The 17,555-nt window shown below is 43.6% G+C and overlaps 1 protein-coding gene across 2 annotated transcripts in view; it reads right to left on the bottom strand.

The window, feature by feature from the left end:
• Positions 1-6,212: 6,212 nt before the first annotated feature.
• The window catches only part of PSAT1 (phosphoserine aminotransferase 1), a 29,381-nt gene continuing 18,038 nt past the window's right edge, over positions 6,213-17,555 (bottom strand). The window contains exons 8-9 of one of the 2 annotated variants that reach the window (XM_006188999.3): positions 10,392-10,529; positions 6,213-9,616 (exon numbers count right to left, since the gene is read on the bottom strand). In XM_006188999.3, coding sequence (XP_006189061.1) covers positions 9,511-9,616; positions 10,392-10,529 — 244 coding nt within the window. In that variant the 3' untranslated portion in view covers positions 6,213-9,510. Of the gene's footprint in view, positions 9,617-10,390; positions 10,530-17,360; positions 17,454-17,555 lie in introns of those variants that run through there. The other variant, XM_032477885.1, reaches the window with a different exon arrangement.

Here is a 17,555-nt window from a genome sequence, read left to right as displayed (position 1 = left end):
AACAAAGAAAGGCAAGGCTGGATGTGTAGCAATCTGTGGATCCACGAGTGTGTGTTTCAGAACTTTTGGGGCTCTGCAGACCAGCTACTCTTCCATTCTCCTTGACCCCATTAACTCAGGGCTGACCCATTCAGGCTGCCAAATCACTTCCACTTGTCCATGGAGTTGACAGTTACTTGCTCCAAGTGAACCAGCCTCTCTGGACCTAACAGCTACTGCAGGAGGGGAGTGGTGGAGAGCAAGTCGACAACAACAACCAGACGAGACGGAGGAAGAAATGCTCAGTGGCCCGACTGCGTGCATGGATAGTGCAGGGTTAAATTCTGAAGAGCTAACATTTTGTCTAGGGCAGATGTAGACAAAACAAAAGGGAAGGGGAATCATGAGGATACAGTCAAGTCCTATCATATGGCTATTTCGTCTAAATATTATATACAAATTTCATTAAATTTGCTCCAAATAAAAAAAGAGGGAACAGAATTACCATGTAAACCATGTGAGTGATTTTACTTACCATCCCACTCAATGAGCTCCTGGCCCAGAGTCAGAGGGAAACAGAAGCTGTGAATCTGCCAGTTCTCAGGTCACTGAGTCTCAGGTCACTGAAGCCTCTCAGAGACAAGATATCTCACCTTTTGCATTTTCATAAAGCAACGTTATTCCTAAGTGCTAGTCGCCCTTTCATCGGTTCCCCAAGAAACAGCAATCTCTCTCAATGCTAGAGGAAAAAGGGGCTACTTTGGCTTTTTGAAAAACAATATGTAGGTCTCCCAAATGGTATAAACCCTAGGGGCTTTTTGAAGATCAACAATCCTCAGTGATTATTTTTGTCTTCATACAGCATATGACCCAGATGTGCTGGGAAATAAAAAAAAAAAGACCGCAAATGAATGGCAGCTGATCCAAGGAATGGAGGGGCAACCCCAGAGTCTGTGTGGAAAGCTAGAGGAGGAATCTCCGGGGGGTGGGAGCTCAAGACAGGAGCCAGTCTTCCTTGGGCTCGGAGGCCACCCTCTCTTCCTTCACCTTCACCTGCTTTCTCTGTGGGCCCCTCCCACCCAGTGAAACAGCCCCGAGGCTCTCCCCTGGGGAAACGCCCTCCTCCTCCATTCTATTCCCGTGTCCTTCTACCCACCCCTCTTCTCTTTCCCTTTGCCCTCAGATCTTTTGACTTGACCCCCATCACTCCCCTCCCATCTACACTTCAGCCCACTGAGATCTGGTTTCTGTCCCTCCACTCTCATAAAACTGCTCTCCTTGAAGCCCGAGATGATTTCTTTGTTGACAAGTCCAAAAGACTACTTCTCAATCCTTATCTACATGACCTCCACTCCAAGTTGTATCTTAAACAATGTCTTTGTCTTGAAAATCTCTTTCCTTGGCTTCTGTGTCACCCAACCGTCCCGATAGTTTCCTCTCTCTCCCCGTGCCCTCTCAGTCTCTTTCTGCACTAACCTTTCTTTGGGTATTTCTCAGGGCTCTGTATTAGGCTCTCTGCTCTTCATCCTCTCAGCCAACTCCCCGGAGGAGCTCCCCACTAGTTTCAATTACCTAAATCTGTCTTCATCTAAGACCACTCTCTGCAGCTAAGCAGGAACTGGAATCTCAAGGGGTGGGGGCTGCCTGGTGGGGCAGGGACTCAGGGGCAAAGCAGCCACCAGTTCTGCTGCAGGTGCCTGAACAGAGAGCAGAGGAGGAGGGAGAAATCCATTGGTTTCTCCCTTCCTTCTGCACTCTAACATTTGGCCAGTGCTTTCCTCTGGCTGAACCTGCCTGGGAAAGAGGTGGCGAGGAAATCCAGGAGATGGGGTTTGCAGGGTCAGCCCCGTGACACGAAGCAGAGCAGGGGAAATGTAGGGAGTGGGTCTGAAGCAAACAGGCAAATGGCATCAACATACCCACTTCTCCCTGCCTCTCCTGTCCCATTGAGTGGAACCATCTTCTGCTCCTTACGTAACTCATTCTTGCCCTTTCTCTTCCCCTCAGCTCCCACATCTAATTGTCCATCCTCTAAGTAGCTCATCCATTCCTCTCTCTTCCTCACAGCATGGCCATCACTTACCATCATGACTACCACAGGCACCGCTCTCCCTTCTCCCGTCTCCAGGCCCCTCGTCCAGTCAGTCACTACACTCCAGCCAGAAGGATTTTTTTCTCAAATGCATAATTTCCATCAGTCTGCTGCTTCAAATCCTACAATGGCTGGCGCATTGTGCTTAACCAGTCCAGATTCCATGGCAGGACTTTGTTGCCTCTCCAGGTTTCCCTCTCCTGGCCAAGTCCTCCAACCTCCATGCTCCCACGTCCTGAACCTCATGCTCCTGAATTTCCTGGGGCAGCTCTCCAGTCTGGGCCATCACATGTGCTATCCTCTTACTTCACTGGACACTCCCCTATCCGCCGCCTCTTCTGACTTAACCCCTGATTCATTGGCCTCAGTGGCAGTTCTTCTAGGAAGCCTTCCTTGTGCCCTCCACTTCCCTGGTGATAGGGTTAGCAGATTTAACATATAAACCATGCAAGTTTAACTGGGCATCCTGTATTTTATCTGGCTACCCTACCTGAGACGCACTTGTCCTAGAGTATGACAATTGCATGCTTACTTTTCCATTTTCCTTCTAGGCTCCAGATCACTTGAGGATAATAATCTTGTCAATACTGTTCCCCACTTTGCTAAATACTTGGATGAAGGGATGAGTGACTTGTGGATGGGAGTTTTTACTTGAAATCATACAGGACTGACTTCAGCCCTAAACAGGAGAGATGCTTAAGAGACTAAAAGGAGGCTAATGACAATGACTCACCCAAGCTGAGGCTCCTAGGTTAGATCTGGGCCAGGCTTTCAGGGTGTGAGAGAGGGACTTAGAGGAGGAAACTGCAGCTAAAGGGAAACGACAACAGAGTGACACTGGAAATGATTACTTAGTACTTTCAGCCTGCACAAGCTCACGGACTAACTTCAGCTGGTTTGGGGATTGCTCTGACTCAGTGCTGAGTCCTGCACACAGCTATAAAGTTTGTGCTCCTGCTGCTGGGGATAAAAGGGTGGGAAAGTCCAGAAGGGTGATGCCAACAATCATCTGACTTTTTTTACCTTTCTAAAAGAAAGCTTAAACCTTGCTATTTTCAGATGCAGTACCCAAGGGTCAGTAGGGAACAAATATGAAAGAAGCAGGCAGGGTGGAAGAAAGTCCAATCAGAGCACACTATCAAAAGAGGCAGCATCTTCTGGCTCCAGATAAATGTCAATGCTGAAATGCAGGCCCAAATCTCCTACCCCTTCAGGAAAAGACGAGAATCTAGATGCTAATGCTTCATCTCATGATTTTCTATGGGGCCATGAAGTTAATAATAAGTATTGAATGATTTGAACAAAACACAACTCTTAGTACTCTGTGTGGGCTTCCAAGACTTGACAATGGAATCAATATGTATCTCCAGGCTGAGATCCCCTCAACCTGCAAACCTCAGGCAGATGTCAATTCAACTTGCAGGAGCCTCTAGTTGAGAACGAATGCTCCGCAGAACCTAGCGAAGCATTTGCTAATTTGCTCTGGGCCGAAATCTTCTATTAACATCAGTCAGGCCTGAACATAGATAATCTGCCCATGCTATCAATATAGTCATCTATATGCTTAGTCAACATTTATTTATTTATTGAATATTACACAGAGAGGGTCTGGTGGTCAGTAGATAGTGAAAAGAGGTCATTGAAGACTCTCTATGTTGAACAATATACCGCTGGGAGAATCAGGGAGGTGACTGGGGAACATCAGCTGGAGCCTTAATTTGAACTTAACTCTTTATAAAATACGTTAGATCACCCTAGATTAAAATGTATCAGAAATTCAGAAGTATTTCCCCCGGTATAACTTACAGCAGAGTATTTGCTGCCTGAGGTTATTAACCTGCTCACTGGTCATTTCCCAAGAACTCCTGAAGATTTCTGCTTCACCCCCTGGACTTTCAGCCTAAAGAAACTACGGTTTTAAAGTGCGGAAGGAAACAGAAGGAATGATTCAGCCTCTAACTGCTTTTACTCTGCTGGGATCTTTATTTTTTTTTCCCCCAGAATAACCTGTAACTTCCTGTATTTCTTACGTTTCAATTTCAATTTCATTTCTTGGGCATTTAAGATGGCATTTCACGTGGCTAGATAGAAGTCAAGATTTTATTTTTCTCTTGGGAGCTATTCTGCTAGGCTAGCATCATCAGAGGCAACTTTAACTTTAGGTTGTTATATAGATGACATCTTTCAAAGTATAATCAGGCTCTGTGGTTCATGATCTGGTTATAAGATTAAAGGCCTGTGTGGCCAAAGGGCTATACTTCTAAAAATACTGAGAAATAAACAAACTTGACTAGACAGGTAAGGAAAAATCTACAAGCTGTTCCCTGTATCTTGACCAGGGGATTCTTTTCCTTCTTTCCTCATTCACCAAAAAGCACACCTGTCTGTCTTATTTGCATTCTCAAGATATGTTTGTTACTCTCAGGGCTCCTGGAAGATACATCCTCCAACGGTTGCCTTTCGACTTCCTAATGAATCGTTTCACACACTTTTGCTTGTATTTTAGGATTTTTTCCCCACTCTGGAAGAGAGGAGAGTGGGTTGTAAAAAATACTAGTGGAAAATAAGCATTAAAAACAACTTCACCTTCGCCATCAAATAAATCCATCAGTATTATCCATTTTATGGAGTAGATACGCAATTCAGAAGTTTGATGAAGAACAGGATACTTCCAGAGTCTCAAAATATCTCTCTATAAATTACTCTTTAACTTGACAGTGGAGAAACTTCATGGGCACTACGTTAACCAAGAGGCTAATGAGACAGACAGCCATCAGATGCCTCCTGCTAGGACGCATCAGGGGACGCACCATCACTTCTGTGGAGCCCCCACCAAAAGCGCATAACCGGAAATGATCACGAGGAAGCAGAGGACGAACCCAAACTGAGGATCCTTCTACACGACGACGAGCCTCTACTCTTCACAAACTGTCAATGATGTGAAGAATGAAGAGGCTGAAGAACTCTTTCATATTTGGACCAAAGTCACATGAGAATTAAGTGCAATGCATGATTGTGGACTGGTTCCTGGGCTGAAAAAATTAGCCATTAAAAGATGTTACTGGAATAAGTGGCAAAATTTGAACATGGACAGTAGATTAGTCAACAGTATCAACGTTAAATTTCTGACTTAGACTGTTGTGCTGTGGTTTTGTAAGAAAATGTTGTCCTTAGGAAATAATCACTTTTTAGAGGTAATGGGGCACAATACCTCCTTCCTTACTTTTGAGTGGCTAAGGGAAAAGAAACATGTATATATGGAGAGAAAATGAAGGCCAAAGCAAACAAAGCTGAATGTTAATAATCAATGAATCTAGGTAAAACACACACAAGAGTTCTCTGTAGTAATATCACAAATTTTCTTTAAGTTTGAAGTTATATCTATCTATAACTATTTATCTACACCTATATAGATATATAGAATGCACACACACAATTTAAAATAAATGTATAACCCAGTGCATCATCCTAAAACCCAGCCTGTTCCTCAGGTATCATTAGGCAATCTAAAGAGAAAGAAAGGCTAGGATACCAACAGGGGCCAGGTCTGTACATCAGTTTCTACTAACTGAAATTATGCTTTCATTTGAATGATACCTTTTAAACTTCCTTAAACTCAGTGCCAATTACTTACACATTTAGACACTCAACGTACAAATTCCATACTTTTCCCCAAGTGAGGCCCAAGGTTGTCAAGATTCTCGTGTGCTAACAAGTAAGCAAGGCCAGTTTCTATAACCTAACTAAAGAGCTTCCGTGTACACAAACTTTTTCTAACATGCCCGGTTCATTATTTTCTTTGAAAATCCTATTTACATTTCTGGGATTTCAAATACCAAGCTCTTGCTTTTGTCACATCCAATGAACTGTTTTATCTGTAGCTTCCTAAGAAGAAATTCAATAAATATTTGCTCACTGCTAACTTTTCTGTCTCTCTCCCAATATCTCCTTGATCAAGCTTTTCCATCCACTCTGGAAGAATCCAGGGATAATTAGAATGTTTTACCTTCTTTAGCCCAAAAGGAGCCAATTTGTCACAAACTGTCATGGATTCCAATTCTAAATTACCACGAGCCCAATTACTAACAGAGGCAAGGAATCTTCTTTCCAATTAAAGTGATTGATTTCTTCGCAGACACAGTAGCATTTCACTCTTTAATTATGTTCATTCTGATCAAATGTGAGAAAATTCTTCCTCATTTTATTTTCCTTCCAAAGAACATGGTAAAACAAACATTAATCACAGCGTGATACAAGGCCAGACCTGCTAGTGCCTTCGGCAGAACTCGACATCTATCAATGGGCCTTGTCCATTTTATGGGTTTTAGTGGCTCCTGAAGCTCTAAAGGGGAGAGAAGGGAATAATTATTTGTTACATCACATGGTTCACCCAAGGGCTTGCCAAACCTTCCAGCATCTGCTAAGTTGTGATGAGACAGCATTAGCTGTTTAGGTAAACATAAACTAGGATGGAACAGGGCAGTTTTATTTCCTGTGCAAAGAACAGAACCACAGTGCTGGGGACAGAACAGTGAGTGGAGGTAAATTAAAGCAACACGGGGACAAATTTGCTTTTTCTTGCTTGGCATTGACGATTATGCACTATCAAATTTTGAAAGAGAAAAAAAAGTTCAAGATAAGTTTGGGGGAAGAAGGACAATTTGGAGGATCTGAAGGAACCTGAGGCCACCAAGCCTTACACAGATTCCCAAAGGCCTGAAAGACGCTTGTCTGTCTACTTGGCTTTTAATCTTCAAGACTGGCCAGTTGTGGCTCCCACAGACAGCTGACCTGGGAGCCTGCATCCTTATCTCCCCGTCCACCTCTCTCCACATGTCAGCAGACGGGCATTAGTGTGTTCACTTGAGACATACAAAGGTCAAGGCTTTCGCTCGGTGAGTACCTTCCAGAAATCCGTGCTGCAGAACCTCCGTGTCCAGACAACAGTGACTACCCTTTCTTTGTACTTGGATGAATGCAGTTGCCGACCATTTTCCAAAGCTTTCACAGGTATCTCAAGATGAGTCTGGAAGCCCACCAAGATTCTAAATTTTAGTAAAAAATGAAGTTGTACTATATATTCAGCTTTAGAAAATTTTTTTTAAAATCCATGTACATGAAAATTTTTTAAAAACCTGCCTTTACTGTGGGCTGTTTGTGAAATTCAGGAAGATCTGACTTCCCCATTCATTAAACAGACAGTTGAGCACCTCCCAGGGGCCAGGCAGGAGGCCAGGTGATGGAGGTAGAGAAACAAGGCTTGTTCCACACTGCTCTAGTGGGAAAAGAGGATAAGCAGACACCTCAGTACGGTAAAGAACAGAACAGAGGCACTGTGATGGGATAAAAGGGTCACCCTTGTAAGAACAAGGGAAAAGAGCATCGCTCCAATGGAGGAGACATAAACAAGGTCAGGAGGCTGGCAGGTATCTTGAAGAAAGGTCAGTCTTGCAGAGTTGGGGCAGGAACTCCAGGCTTACCTGTCGTATTATGGGCATATGCTTGTCACATTCCAAGAACCAGAACCACAAGAAACCACAAGAAAGAATAAGCCAGACCAGATGCTACAAAGCTGTGACTTCTGGACTAAGAATCCTGGGCTTTTTTATGTACCAAGGAGGACCGTGAGGGGAAGTGATCATCCAATCGGCCGTGCTGGTAGAGGCTGGTGGGGGCAGATAAGGCTGCCGAAATGATCCCCTGAGAGCCGACAGAGCTGGCTGTGGCAATGAGAATGGAAGTAAGCAGAGATTCAAGAGATGTGGGGCTGCTACAAACCACAGGGACTAGCAACCATCATATGAATGGATGAGGAAGGAGGAGAAATAGACTCTGAACCTATTCTATGCGAACACCTCGTTGGATTCCATGAGCTGGCTGGCTTTTGCTATTTAAATATTTGTTGTGGTTATTGTCCACACCCTGCACTGAACCCTTGTTTTAAGCCCTTAAACATCCCTGAGATGAGTAAAGGAATTATTTCAACCCTCCTTTTTACAGATGAGAGAACCAAGACTGGGGAGGCTTAGCCCTAAGCAGGGGAACCCAACTAACCAGCTAATGGATGCAGAGCTGGTACCAAAGATCACTACAGTCCTCAATTACACAAGCTAACACAACGCAGAGATAGCTCAAAACCGTCCTCCTGGCATGTTTCTGGCCCAAGTGGGACAAAGTTCATAGAACTTTATACCGTGGGCTGTGTTGTAAGGTGGTGTGTTGATAATGTCCATTCCAAAAGCCAGTGAAAGCTACCAGCGTGCTGAATCATTAAAAACACAAATGGGAGGACTCAGGTCTCACATCTTTGGTTGAACAAAAATACCCTTATCAGATGCTACTTTCAGACTCAAGTTTTCCCAGCATGAAGTTAAAAAAAAAAAAAAAACTGCCTAAAAAGGAGGTAAACAAATTTACTGACAAAGGTTTAGATGTTTTAGGACTTTAATGTCCTTCACATGTTCAACAAAAAACACTGACCACAGATGAACAATAGGGGAAAAGACTCTTCAGCAATGATCTTCCAGAACTCACAGCATCACTGGTCAAATACCATAAAGAGAACAGTCACGTGAACAAACAATAAGGGAGTCTAACAGACACTTTCAGCTTAACAGCATAAGTGAAAAATGAAGAACCGATCAACCATCCTTTCTTCTACCCACAGAAATGTAAAAGTGAATCAAGGAGCTTCCAAATCTTGTGAAACAGCTCAAAAAGGGAAGTGGATGTGGGGAGGAGGGACATAACTGTCGAGAATGCAACACTATAACGCACAAGGTCAGGGAGCCTAACAAATTCTCAGAGTCTCTACGTATATCATCGAGAACCTTGTTATTAGAAATATGAATTCATAGAGCTATATAAACTATTTGGTATTAAAAACAGACCTTGCTATAGAAACGAGTATCATGTGATTTTTCTCTCTTTATGATAATAACAGTATAAAGAAAGATCTCCAGTTTGCTCTTTAGTCTAGAACTCCTAAACAGTCACCACACGGCTGGAACCCAGGAGACCTCACTGCTATCATTTTCCAAAGGCTCAAAATTCCCACCTACCCTCCATGCTGTGTGCTTGTGTGTCTCTAAACATAATTATCTGCAATTTGCATCCTTAAACCCACAGGCAGCTTTGAATATGAGATTTAGGTAGAAAAAGTAGCAGCAAAGACCACATAAGCTAGTAACCATTAGAAAAGCAAGAGGAAGATTTTTTTAAAATGCTTCCAGTTCAAGTCAGAATTAAGGTTAAGTCCCAACAGCTTTGCAGAGCTGTGGAATGTGTTGCTGTTGTTCTCTGAAAAAAAGAACCTATCATAAGTATGCTCATTCAAGAAAAATACCGATACCGTGCTTGTGAAGTGCTTGTAGCCATTCCCTAATTACTTTCAATTTTGTACATTGTTCAGGGCAGAGTATATGTTGATGAGGGTGTGCTCATAGCTGGTGCATCTCCAAAAAATTCTTCATGAAGGCCGCCAGCTTCTGGACGTCTTCGATGGTGACAGCATTATACAGAGAGGCCCGGATGCCTCCCACAGACCTAGAAGAACAACAGATGCAGCCATTAGGAACAAAAGCATCTGGGGAGAGGTATAGCTCAGTGGTAGAGCACATGTTTAACATCTACGAGGTCCTGGGCTCAATCCCCAGTATCTCCATCAAAAAAAAAACAAAAAAACAAAAAAGAATGCAAGCATCTGATTTAGCATCAAGACGACTCCTCCTTCCAGTCACCTGCTCCTGGGAGTCATGGTACCTGACCATCGTGTCCCACCTCCCATGTGAAAGCCCCCACAGGTGGTCAGACATCTCAGTCACTAGGAAATTCCTCCTAATGCAGTGAAGGACCATCATGCTCACACATAGCCTAGATTAACTTAATGATTCGGTGAGTCTGGGTCTGGGGGGGCGGGGGGCTGGCTGGCAGCTACTGTTGTGAGTGAGCACATATATTTTTCACTGCACACGTGGGATGAACGACTCTCTCTGATGTTCAGCAGGACCAACAGTGATCTGCTCTTACACTGAACAGGGTGGTGCCAGCCGCACCAGAGATAAGAGGGTGACCTCTGTGCTGTCAGAGCAAAGAGATTTTTCAAAGGTAATTTTGAGAAAAGCCCCCAGAAGGCATGGCCCTGCCGTGCTCTCCGCCCAGGAACCATGCTAAGGGTTACACAAGCAACAGGAGGATCTGATTCTTCCCAACAAGTTACAGTAACTGCTACTCCACGCTGAGATGGTGCCCATGTGTGTTTCCTTCTGCATCTGAACACTAAACTAACTCTGATAAGCTTCTGGATGGGACATGTACTCACCTATGCCCTTTCAGGGAGATCATGTGGAGTTCAAGAGCTTTATCCAGAAATCTTTTTTCTAAAGCATCATCTCCTTTGCTGTTGCCAATGCGGAATGGAATATTCATCTTGCTTCTATTCTGGGGCTCCACTGGACATCTGAAAAACATGTTTATGGTTCCAACTACTTTTCTGCAATGTGCAACTGCCATGAACAAAACAGAAAAATTTAAAAAAACATTTCCTAGATGCAAACAAGAGATTTAAAAAAAAAAGATCTGCCCAGAACATTTATAATTTACTCAGGAAGACCACTCTTGCAGGTGGAACGTGCATTAGCATTTTCTTATACGACTTGTACTTAATTTTCATAAGCCTCAGTTTCCTCATCTGAATATTGAGAATATTAATAATCCCTCCATTTCAGACTAGTTGTGAGATTTCAGTGGTACAACATATACGAAACTTCCAACCCACAGCAGCCACAGCCACAGGCCTCTGTGAGGGACTCTTTCTCCAAAAGGCTGCAGAGGAAAAGTAGTAAGTTGGTCCTAATAGCAACTGTAAGACTTAAAAACAATGAGCAGCAGCTTTCAAAGCACTTAGAACACGGTATTGCCCCAAGCTGCGTGACCTTGAACAAGTTACTAAATCTCTCTCTTGTGCCTCACTTTCCTCATCTATTAAATAGCAGGAAGGCTAATGGAACCTAGCACTAAGGCTGATGAGAGGATTCAATGAGCCAGTATTTGCAGATAATTTTTGTGGTACATTTAAAAATGGCCACAAATTCCTGCAACCCTCCCAGCAAGAGGTGGGGTCTCGTTCTTCACACCTTTTGAATCTGGGCTGACCTTGTGACTCACTTTGGCCAAGACTGCAACAGAAGTGATGCTGTGCAACTTCCAAGCTGAGGCCTCAAGGAGCAGGCAGCTTCTCTACCTGCCCGCTTAAAATACGGCTGCTGTGTAAGCAAGCCCCAGCTGGCCTGCTGGAAATAACAGTCCCAGCCAACAGCCGGCACCAGCCGCCAGACAGGTGAGTGAGGCCATGTCAGACCACTGCCTCCGGTTGAATAAGCGATCCCAGGGGAGACCAGCAGAAGAAACCACCCAACTGAGCCCAGCCCAACCTGCTGACCGAAAGAATCCTGAGCAAAGACGATAGCTGTTAAGTCACTGTCTTGGAGTATCCTATGATGCAAAAGTGGATAGCCAATACAATCTAGAACACTGTCTGGAACACATTAAGTACTGTTATAGGGATCTGTTCAGGTCAACAAATTTGTCTCTTTTTTCCCAGCATCTTACACAGAGCTCGTACAGACTCTCAAAAATGAGTGATGAGTCCATTTCCATATAGAATAGGTTAGTATTTGACTTCAGTTTCTGATCTGGAAAGTAAGTATGCCAGAATTATTTTCCACTGACAACAAAAGGAGACAAATAGGAGAGTGGACATGCTACTCCGGAATAAAAGAAAAATCTGTAATAACCCGCTTTTTCCATTTTCTCAAGTACACCCTGTTTTATTCTTGCACTTCTACAGGAAGGGATTCATTATAATTAAACAGCAAATAAAAGCAGCATGAGGAAGCCCCCAGAGGCTCACCCCTGAGGAAACACACATAATTCCTGTTAAAGTTAAAAGGAGTCAAATGCACATCTACAGGCAGAAGAAATGCAAGAAGGGAAATCAAATAGCTGGTAATAGGCTTTGAGCCTGAATTCTGGGCCCTCCTTTTTCATAGGTAGTAGGTTTCCCAGGCCGACATTTAAATTAAAATTTTAGTGGCTACCCTCTTTCGATATTCTGCTGCCTCGGGCTCCCAACGTGAGGGTCCAATTATAGAGCTGGAATAGCAAGAAGGACATCTGACTTAAGGGGGAAAAAATGGAGAAAGGGGAAGAATTCAGAACCTGGATTTACACAGAATCCTCCTCCACAAAGGTACTTGTCCTATTGTGAAAATAAATGGTATTCATGATAGCAATGATGTCATAAAAACTAGACATTGAAGATGAAATTGGCATGCAACAGATATTTGCACAGCGCCCGAGTGTCTCTGGTATGGGGCTGAAAGGAAGGGGAAAAAAGATGAAGGGAATTAGCTGCTCCCGACCCACGGAGATGGCTGTGGAGGGAATTAAAATTCCACGGGACCAGTGCTGTGGAAGCACAGAGCTGAGTAAGTAATTCTGCCCGAGAGAAGGCTGAACGTTTCAGAGGAAGGGACTGTGGGAATGGTTAGGACAGGGTGAGAGGAAGGAAGAGCATCTGGCAGAGAGCTGAGTCTTCAGAGGCATGGAGGACCCGGGCAAGTTCTCTGCAGCAGCTGGAGTACTGGGTGCCTGGTCGAGGGTAGAACTGCAGGCTGTGGACAGCCCAGCAGATCTGCACTCCTGGGATCTGGACTGGATGCTCGAGTGATGGGGAGCAATCAGGTTTACACAACAATGAGATCTGAGTTTTAGAAAAAGAACTATGGCACACAAAGAGGCTGGGGAGTGGGGAGACCTGCTAGAAAGCTCTTACAAAGAACTTTCTAGGTCAAAAGAATTAGGACCTGTGACCAAGCCAGAGACACTGGGGAGTTTCAACATTGGCAGCAAATTCAAATTCCATTAGGGGCCCAGCTGTCATATAAATGTGTATCCCTGGGCCCAATGAGACAAACTCAGCACAAACTCCTGAAGATACACATTAATTGTGAGTGCCAGTTCTTTACTTCCCTGGAGAAACACGCTCTCCCTTTTTTCATGAAGCATATGGCCCTCCCAGTCTGTTTCTTTTCTCCCATCTTCAGAGACACACAGATTATAGAATAAGAAATCTGGACTTTAAAACATCTTCCCATGTTCCAATAATAGTTCAAATGGTGTGTGTTAGACACTGAGCCCCACCGAGCACCACTGGAGTTATCACTAAATTTCAGAGGGAGAAAGGGCTGTTGCCGGAATGAGTCGAGGGGCAGGTAGAAGGTGCCAGGGCTGGCAGAGGGCTAGTATGGAGCCAGGTGAGTGTGTAACCAGCCGGGTAACCTTAGAACTGCAAAGATTTCCAGCAAAGTCTGAGCAGTGCTTCTCAGTGTGTCTATGCTGGAAGCTGACGTGGGTCTTAACAGGTATTACTGGAAAAGCAGTTCCATGGGCATTGAAATTTAGGAAATGCTGTAATAACAGGTCTAAACAGGTTTCTTAATTCGACTTCCTGGATCATCTCAAGAGCTCATGTGAATTTTGAACTCCCAGGAGGGTAATTCACACAGGAAGGCAGTTTTCCCCAAATGTATGTGACTGAAAAACCCTGTGTATCTCTGGGATTCGTGTTCTAGAATGGCCACTGGGAAACACCGGGACTTCCCAAGGTACCAGAAGGGTAAGTATGAGGGGAAAGGCACCATCTCACAAAGGTGGGGAGGGCCGGGAGGAAGACTGAAAATCGCAGGCTGTCAGCCACCAATTACAAGATGCTCATTTCAGTGATGTCCACTCTAAAGGACATTCCAGAAACAAGGGCGTGAAGAGGGAGAGGTGCATCCTGAGGTAAGAGAAGCCCATACCAGGCCTCTCCTGACTGCCTGGCTTTAAAATAAAAGATTAATTTTAAATTTGCACATGATTAGGAATATCTAGAGTAAAACTACGGAGATCTATCACCCCCTTCCACAGAGGGGGCTTCCACGAACAGTCTCTTGTGCCTGCTTCAGGATCTTGGTAGACACACAAATGCATATATGTGTGTGTATATACATATGTGTTTAATTATGTATATGTACATATATGGTATTTACAAACACAAATGTTGTGGGTTTCCAAGCGGAATAATAGATAAAACCTTTTCTACTCCCACTCTTTTTCCTTTCGATCTGATGACATACCAAGTCATCTTCCCACGTCTGCTCACACAGACTTTCACCGGTCTCCATGCACACACTGTTCCGTACTACAGACAGACCTTCATTTCCTTCATCAGACCCCTCCTGAGGGCACCTGGGTTAGCTCCAGATTCCCCCCTTACAGAAGCAACCCACATCAGACTTGCAGGTGACTGATTTTGTGCACAATTCTGTGCCCGGCAGAGTACCAGTAGAGGGCAGAAGGTAAAACTCCTTGGTCAAAGAACAAGAGTTTGGAATTTCGGTGGGTGCTGCAAACCTCACTCCAAAACTGAACGAATTTATACATAGCATACCATCAGTGTCTTCCCTTGCCAACACCCGATGTCATCAGTCTTTAGAATTTCTGCTGATCAGAGGGGAGAGAAAATCCCATGGCTTTAAGCTGCATTTCCTAAAGAAGTTGGCTCCTTTTCATTTGCCTATTAGCCAGCTGTTTCTTCAGAGTTGTTTGCTCATACTGTTAGAAACCACCCCTTGCCTTTTTTTTAATTTGGTGATTCTTTTTCATTAGTTTGTGGGTTCTTGCCTAGATCAAGAATAGTAAACTTTGTATGTTACATGCTACCAAATTTTTCTCGTGTCTGTCATTTTGTTTTGTTTATAATGTTCAAGACCGAATTGTATGAACTGTAGAAAAGTTTTAATTTGCATGTAATTAAATGTCTTTTACTTTATGGCTTCTGAGCTTTATGGAGTATTTAGGAAGGTCTCTGTACTCCCTATACTTAGAAATTCTCTCCTGTATTCTGTTTCTTGCATTTAGATGCATTTGCATTTTTCCAAATGATTAGAATTTGTGTATAGTGTGATGCAAATATTTAACTCTAATTTTTGTTTAAATGAATTATCAATGCTTCAATCAGTTATAAACATGCTTTTTTGCTTAATTCAAAATGCAATTCTCAAGTAAACATGTACCTGTTTCTGGACTTTTCCATTGATCTACTCTTTCTGCCAGTGGCTTCATAGTATTTTAATAGATCATATGTTCACATTACACTTTACTAATGTTAATATCTACGTTTAAATTTTTTTCATTTCATTTGCATTAACTTTCCCAGATGAACACTGAATTTATTTCTAGATATTTACTAACTTTCATGACTCTCGTGAATGAGATATTTTCTCATTGTTTTTTATTGTTATTTCTGGAGTATGGGAAAGTAACTGAGTTTTATGTATTTAAATGTAACTGATCACAATTCTGAACTTGATCATTTCTACATTTTTCCATTGATTCCTGCATTTTGAGTAGAAAGTCACATCATCTATGATTTTTGTTGTTTCCTTAGAGTAGTAGTTAAAGGCTCTGGAACCAGCCCTCTGTGACCCTCCCCACGTTCATACCCTATCTGATCCCACCTCCTCACTGCACCTGAACCTGTCTGTGCTGCTGTGAAATAGGCTTACTGTCTGTTCACAGGGTCGTGATGACAATAAAATGTATTAATATCTGTACTATATATAAAACAGATAAACAACAGGGTCCTACTGTACAGCACAGGGAACTATATTCAGTTTCTTGTAATAACCTATATTTAAAAAGAATATGAAAAAGAATAAATATATAACTGAATCATTACGCTGTACACCAGAAACTAACACAACGTTGTAAATCAACTATGTTTCAATTAAAAAACAAACAAACAAAAATTGATGAAAAGGAAAAAAATGTATTAATACCTATAAAGCGCCAGGGGCCCAGCCTGCTTCATTTTATTTTCCGGTTGTCACTAGACCCATCATGTGCCTCCTTCCCTTTCCTAAGGCCTGGTCCCCACATGAAGGTGGAGAGAAAAGGTGACCTCAGATCTGGATTTGGACTCCATCCCTTGGACCTCTCTGTCATATTAAAATTAATATCTAGCATATATCAAATAAACACTGCATGTCAGGATCATCCTAAGTGCTTTCCATAATAACCACAAATATAAGAGCTAACTCTTAATGGATGCTCCCTCTGTGCCAAGTATGGTTTCTGGGGCTTGACACAATGAACCAGCGGGAGAGCCCATGTTCTTAACCTCTACCGTATATATTCCTTATTCACATGCATTTTCATTTAATCTTCATGACAGTCATAAAATATTACGGACAAATTGCAGATGAGAAAACTGAGTCTAGAGCTACTAGGACGTTCGCCCCAGGCCACATGCAAGTAGGCAAAGTGGGGCTTCTAAGGCCAAGGTGCTAAACTGCCCAAGTGGGTTCAGCTCACAGCCAGCCAGCGCATGGGGATGGTGAGGCTATGGAATGAATGCAGGGACTTCAGTGGTAGCCTTCTCAAGTCCCAGACTTACAGGCCAGGGTCACTGGCAGAGCTGGTACAACCTCAAGCAAACCACCCAGAACTGTGTTCCGTAAAGGGGCTGCCTTACAAGTCAGGGGTCACCAAAGAGGGGACAAAAATGAAGAGCAAATGTGATGTTGGATGGCAAATTCCAACTCTAGGTTACTTGGTATTCCTCTTAAACACTGCTCACCCCTCACCCCCTGCCCCGCCCTGCCTTCGGGGCCACATTTCTACAGGGAAGAATTTCCTAAAAACCCAAGTGCATCCAGGGACAGCCAGTGGGCTGTCCAACTGCAAATGCTGAGGAGACAGGGCGCAAAGCCTACTCTAGACCCTGGTAACAAGGTCCCACAGGAACACCGTGAGCCAGGATGACATTTTCCGGGCAGGCAGCCCAGCAGGGGAGTGGAAGTTCTCCAGAAAGAGATTTATTCAGAAGACGATGCAAGTTTGGGGTGAAGGCTGTTCATAAGTGAATGAGGAGTTTTGTGTGGGAAGGTGATCAGATTCCCCAGGAGACAACCTGCCTGCCACACTGGCTTCAGCAGGCTGCCTCCTCGAAGTGCCAGCTTGGGTGCTTGGAGTTGAAGGACCTCAAGGGGCAGAAAAGCATTAGGGCATTCCCAGTGTCCCTTCTACACTTTGTTTCTAATTTCCTGGACTTTTTCTGGAGGCATCACCGTTCTTTCAGTCCTCCCATTTTGTGCCTACGCATCTCTTGGGAAATACATGGAGACAAAAGCTACTAGAAAAATTGGTCTCCTATCCACAATAGCAGCCAAGGGCTTTCACTCACATTGGGTTCCGAGCGCTCTTTGGGAGTCAGGAAGATGACTTTTTCCGGGTCCTAGCACAAGGCCAGCCCAGAGCCGTGCTGTGGTGCCATTTGCTGGATGGATAGATGGACAAATGGATGGGTATCAGGCAGACAAATGGATAAATGAACTGGTGAATTAAACATATCTTCAGACCTTTCCACAGACTTTCTTTC

Source organism: Camelus ferus, chromosome 4 (genome assembly GCF_009834535.1).
Source record: "Camelus ferus isolate YT-003-E chromosome 4, BCGSAC_Cfer_1.0, whole genome shotgun sequence".
Lineage (NCBI taxonomy): Eukaryota > Metazoa > Chordata > Mammalia > Artiodactyla > Camelidae > Camelus > Camelus ferus.
This window is presented reverse-complemented; position numbering and strand designations above follow the sequence as displayed.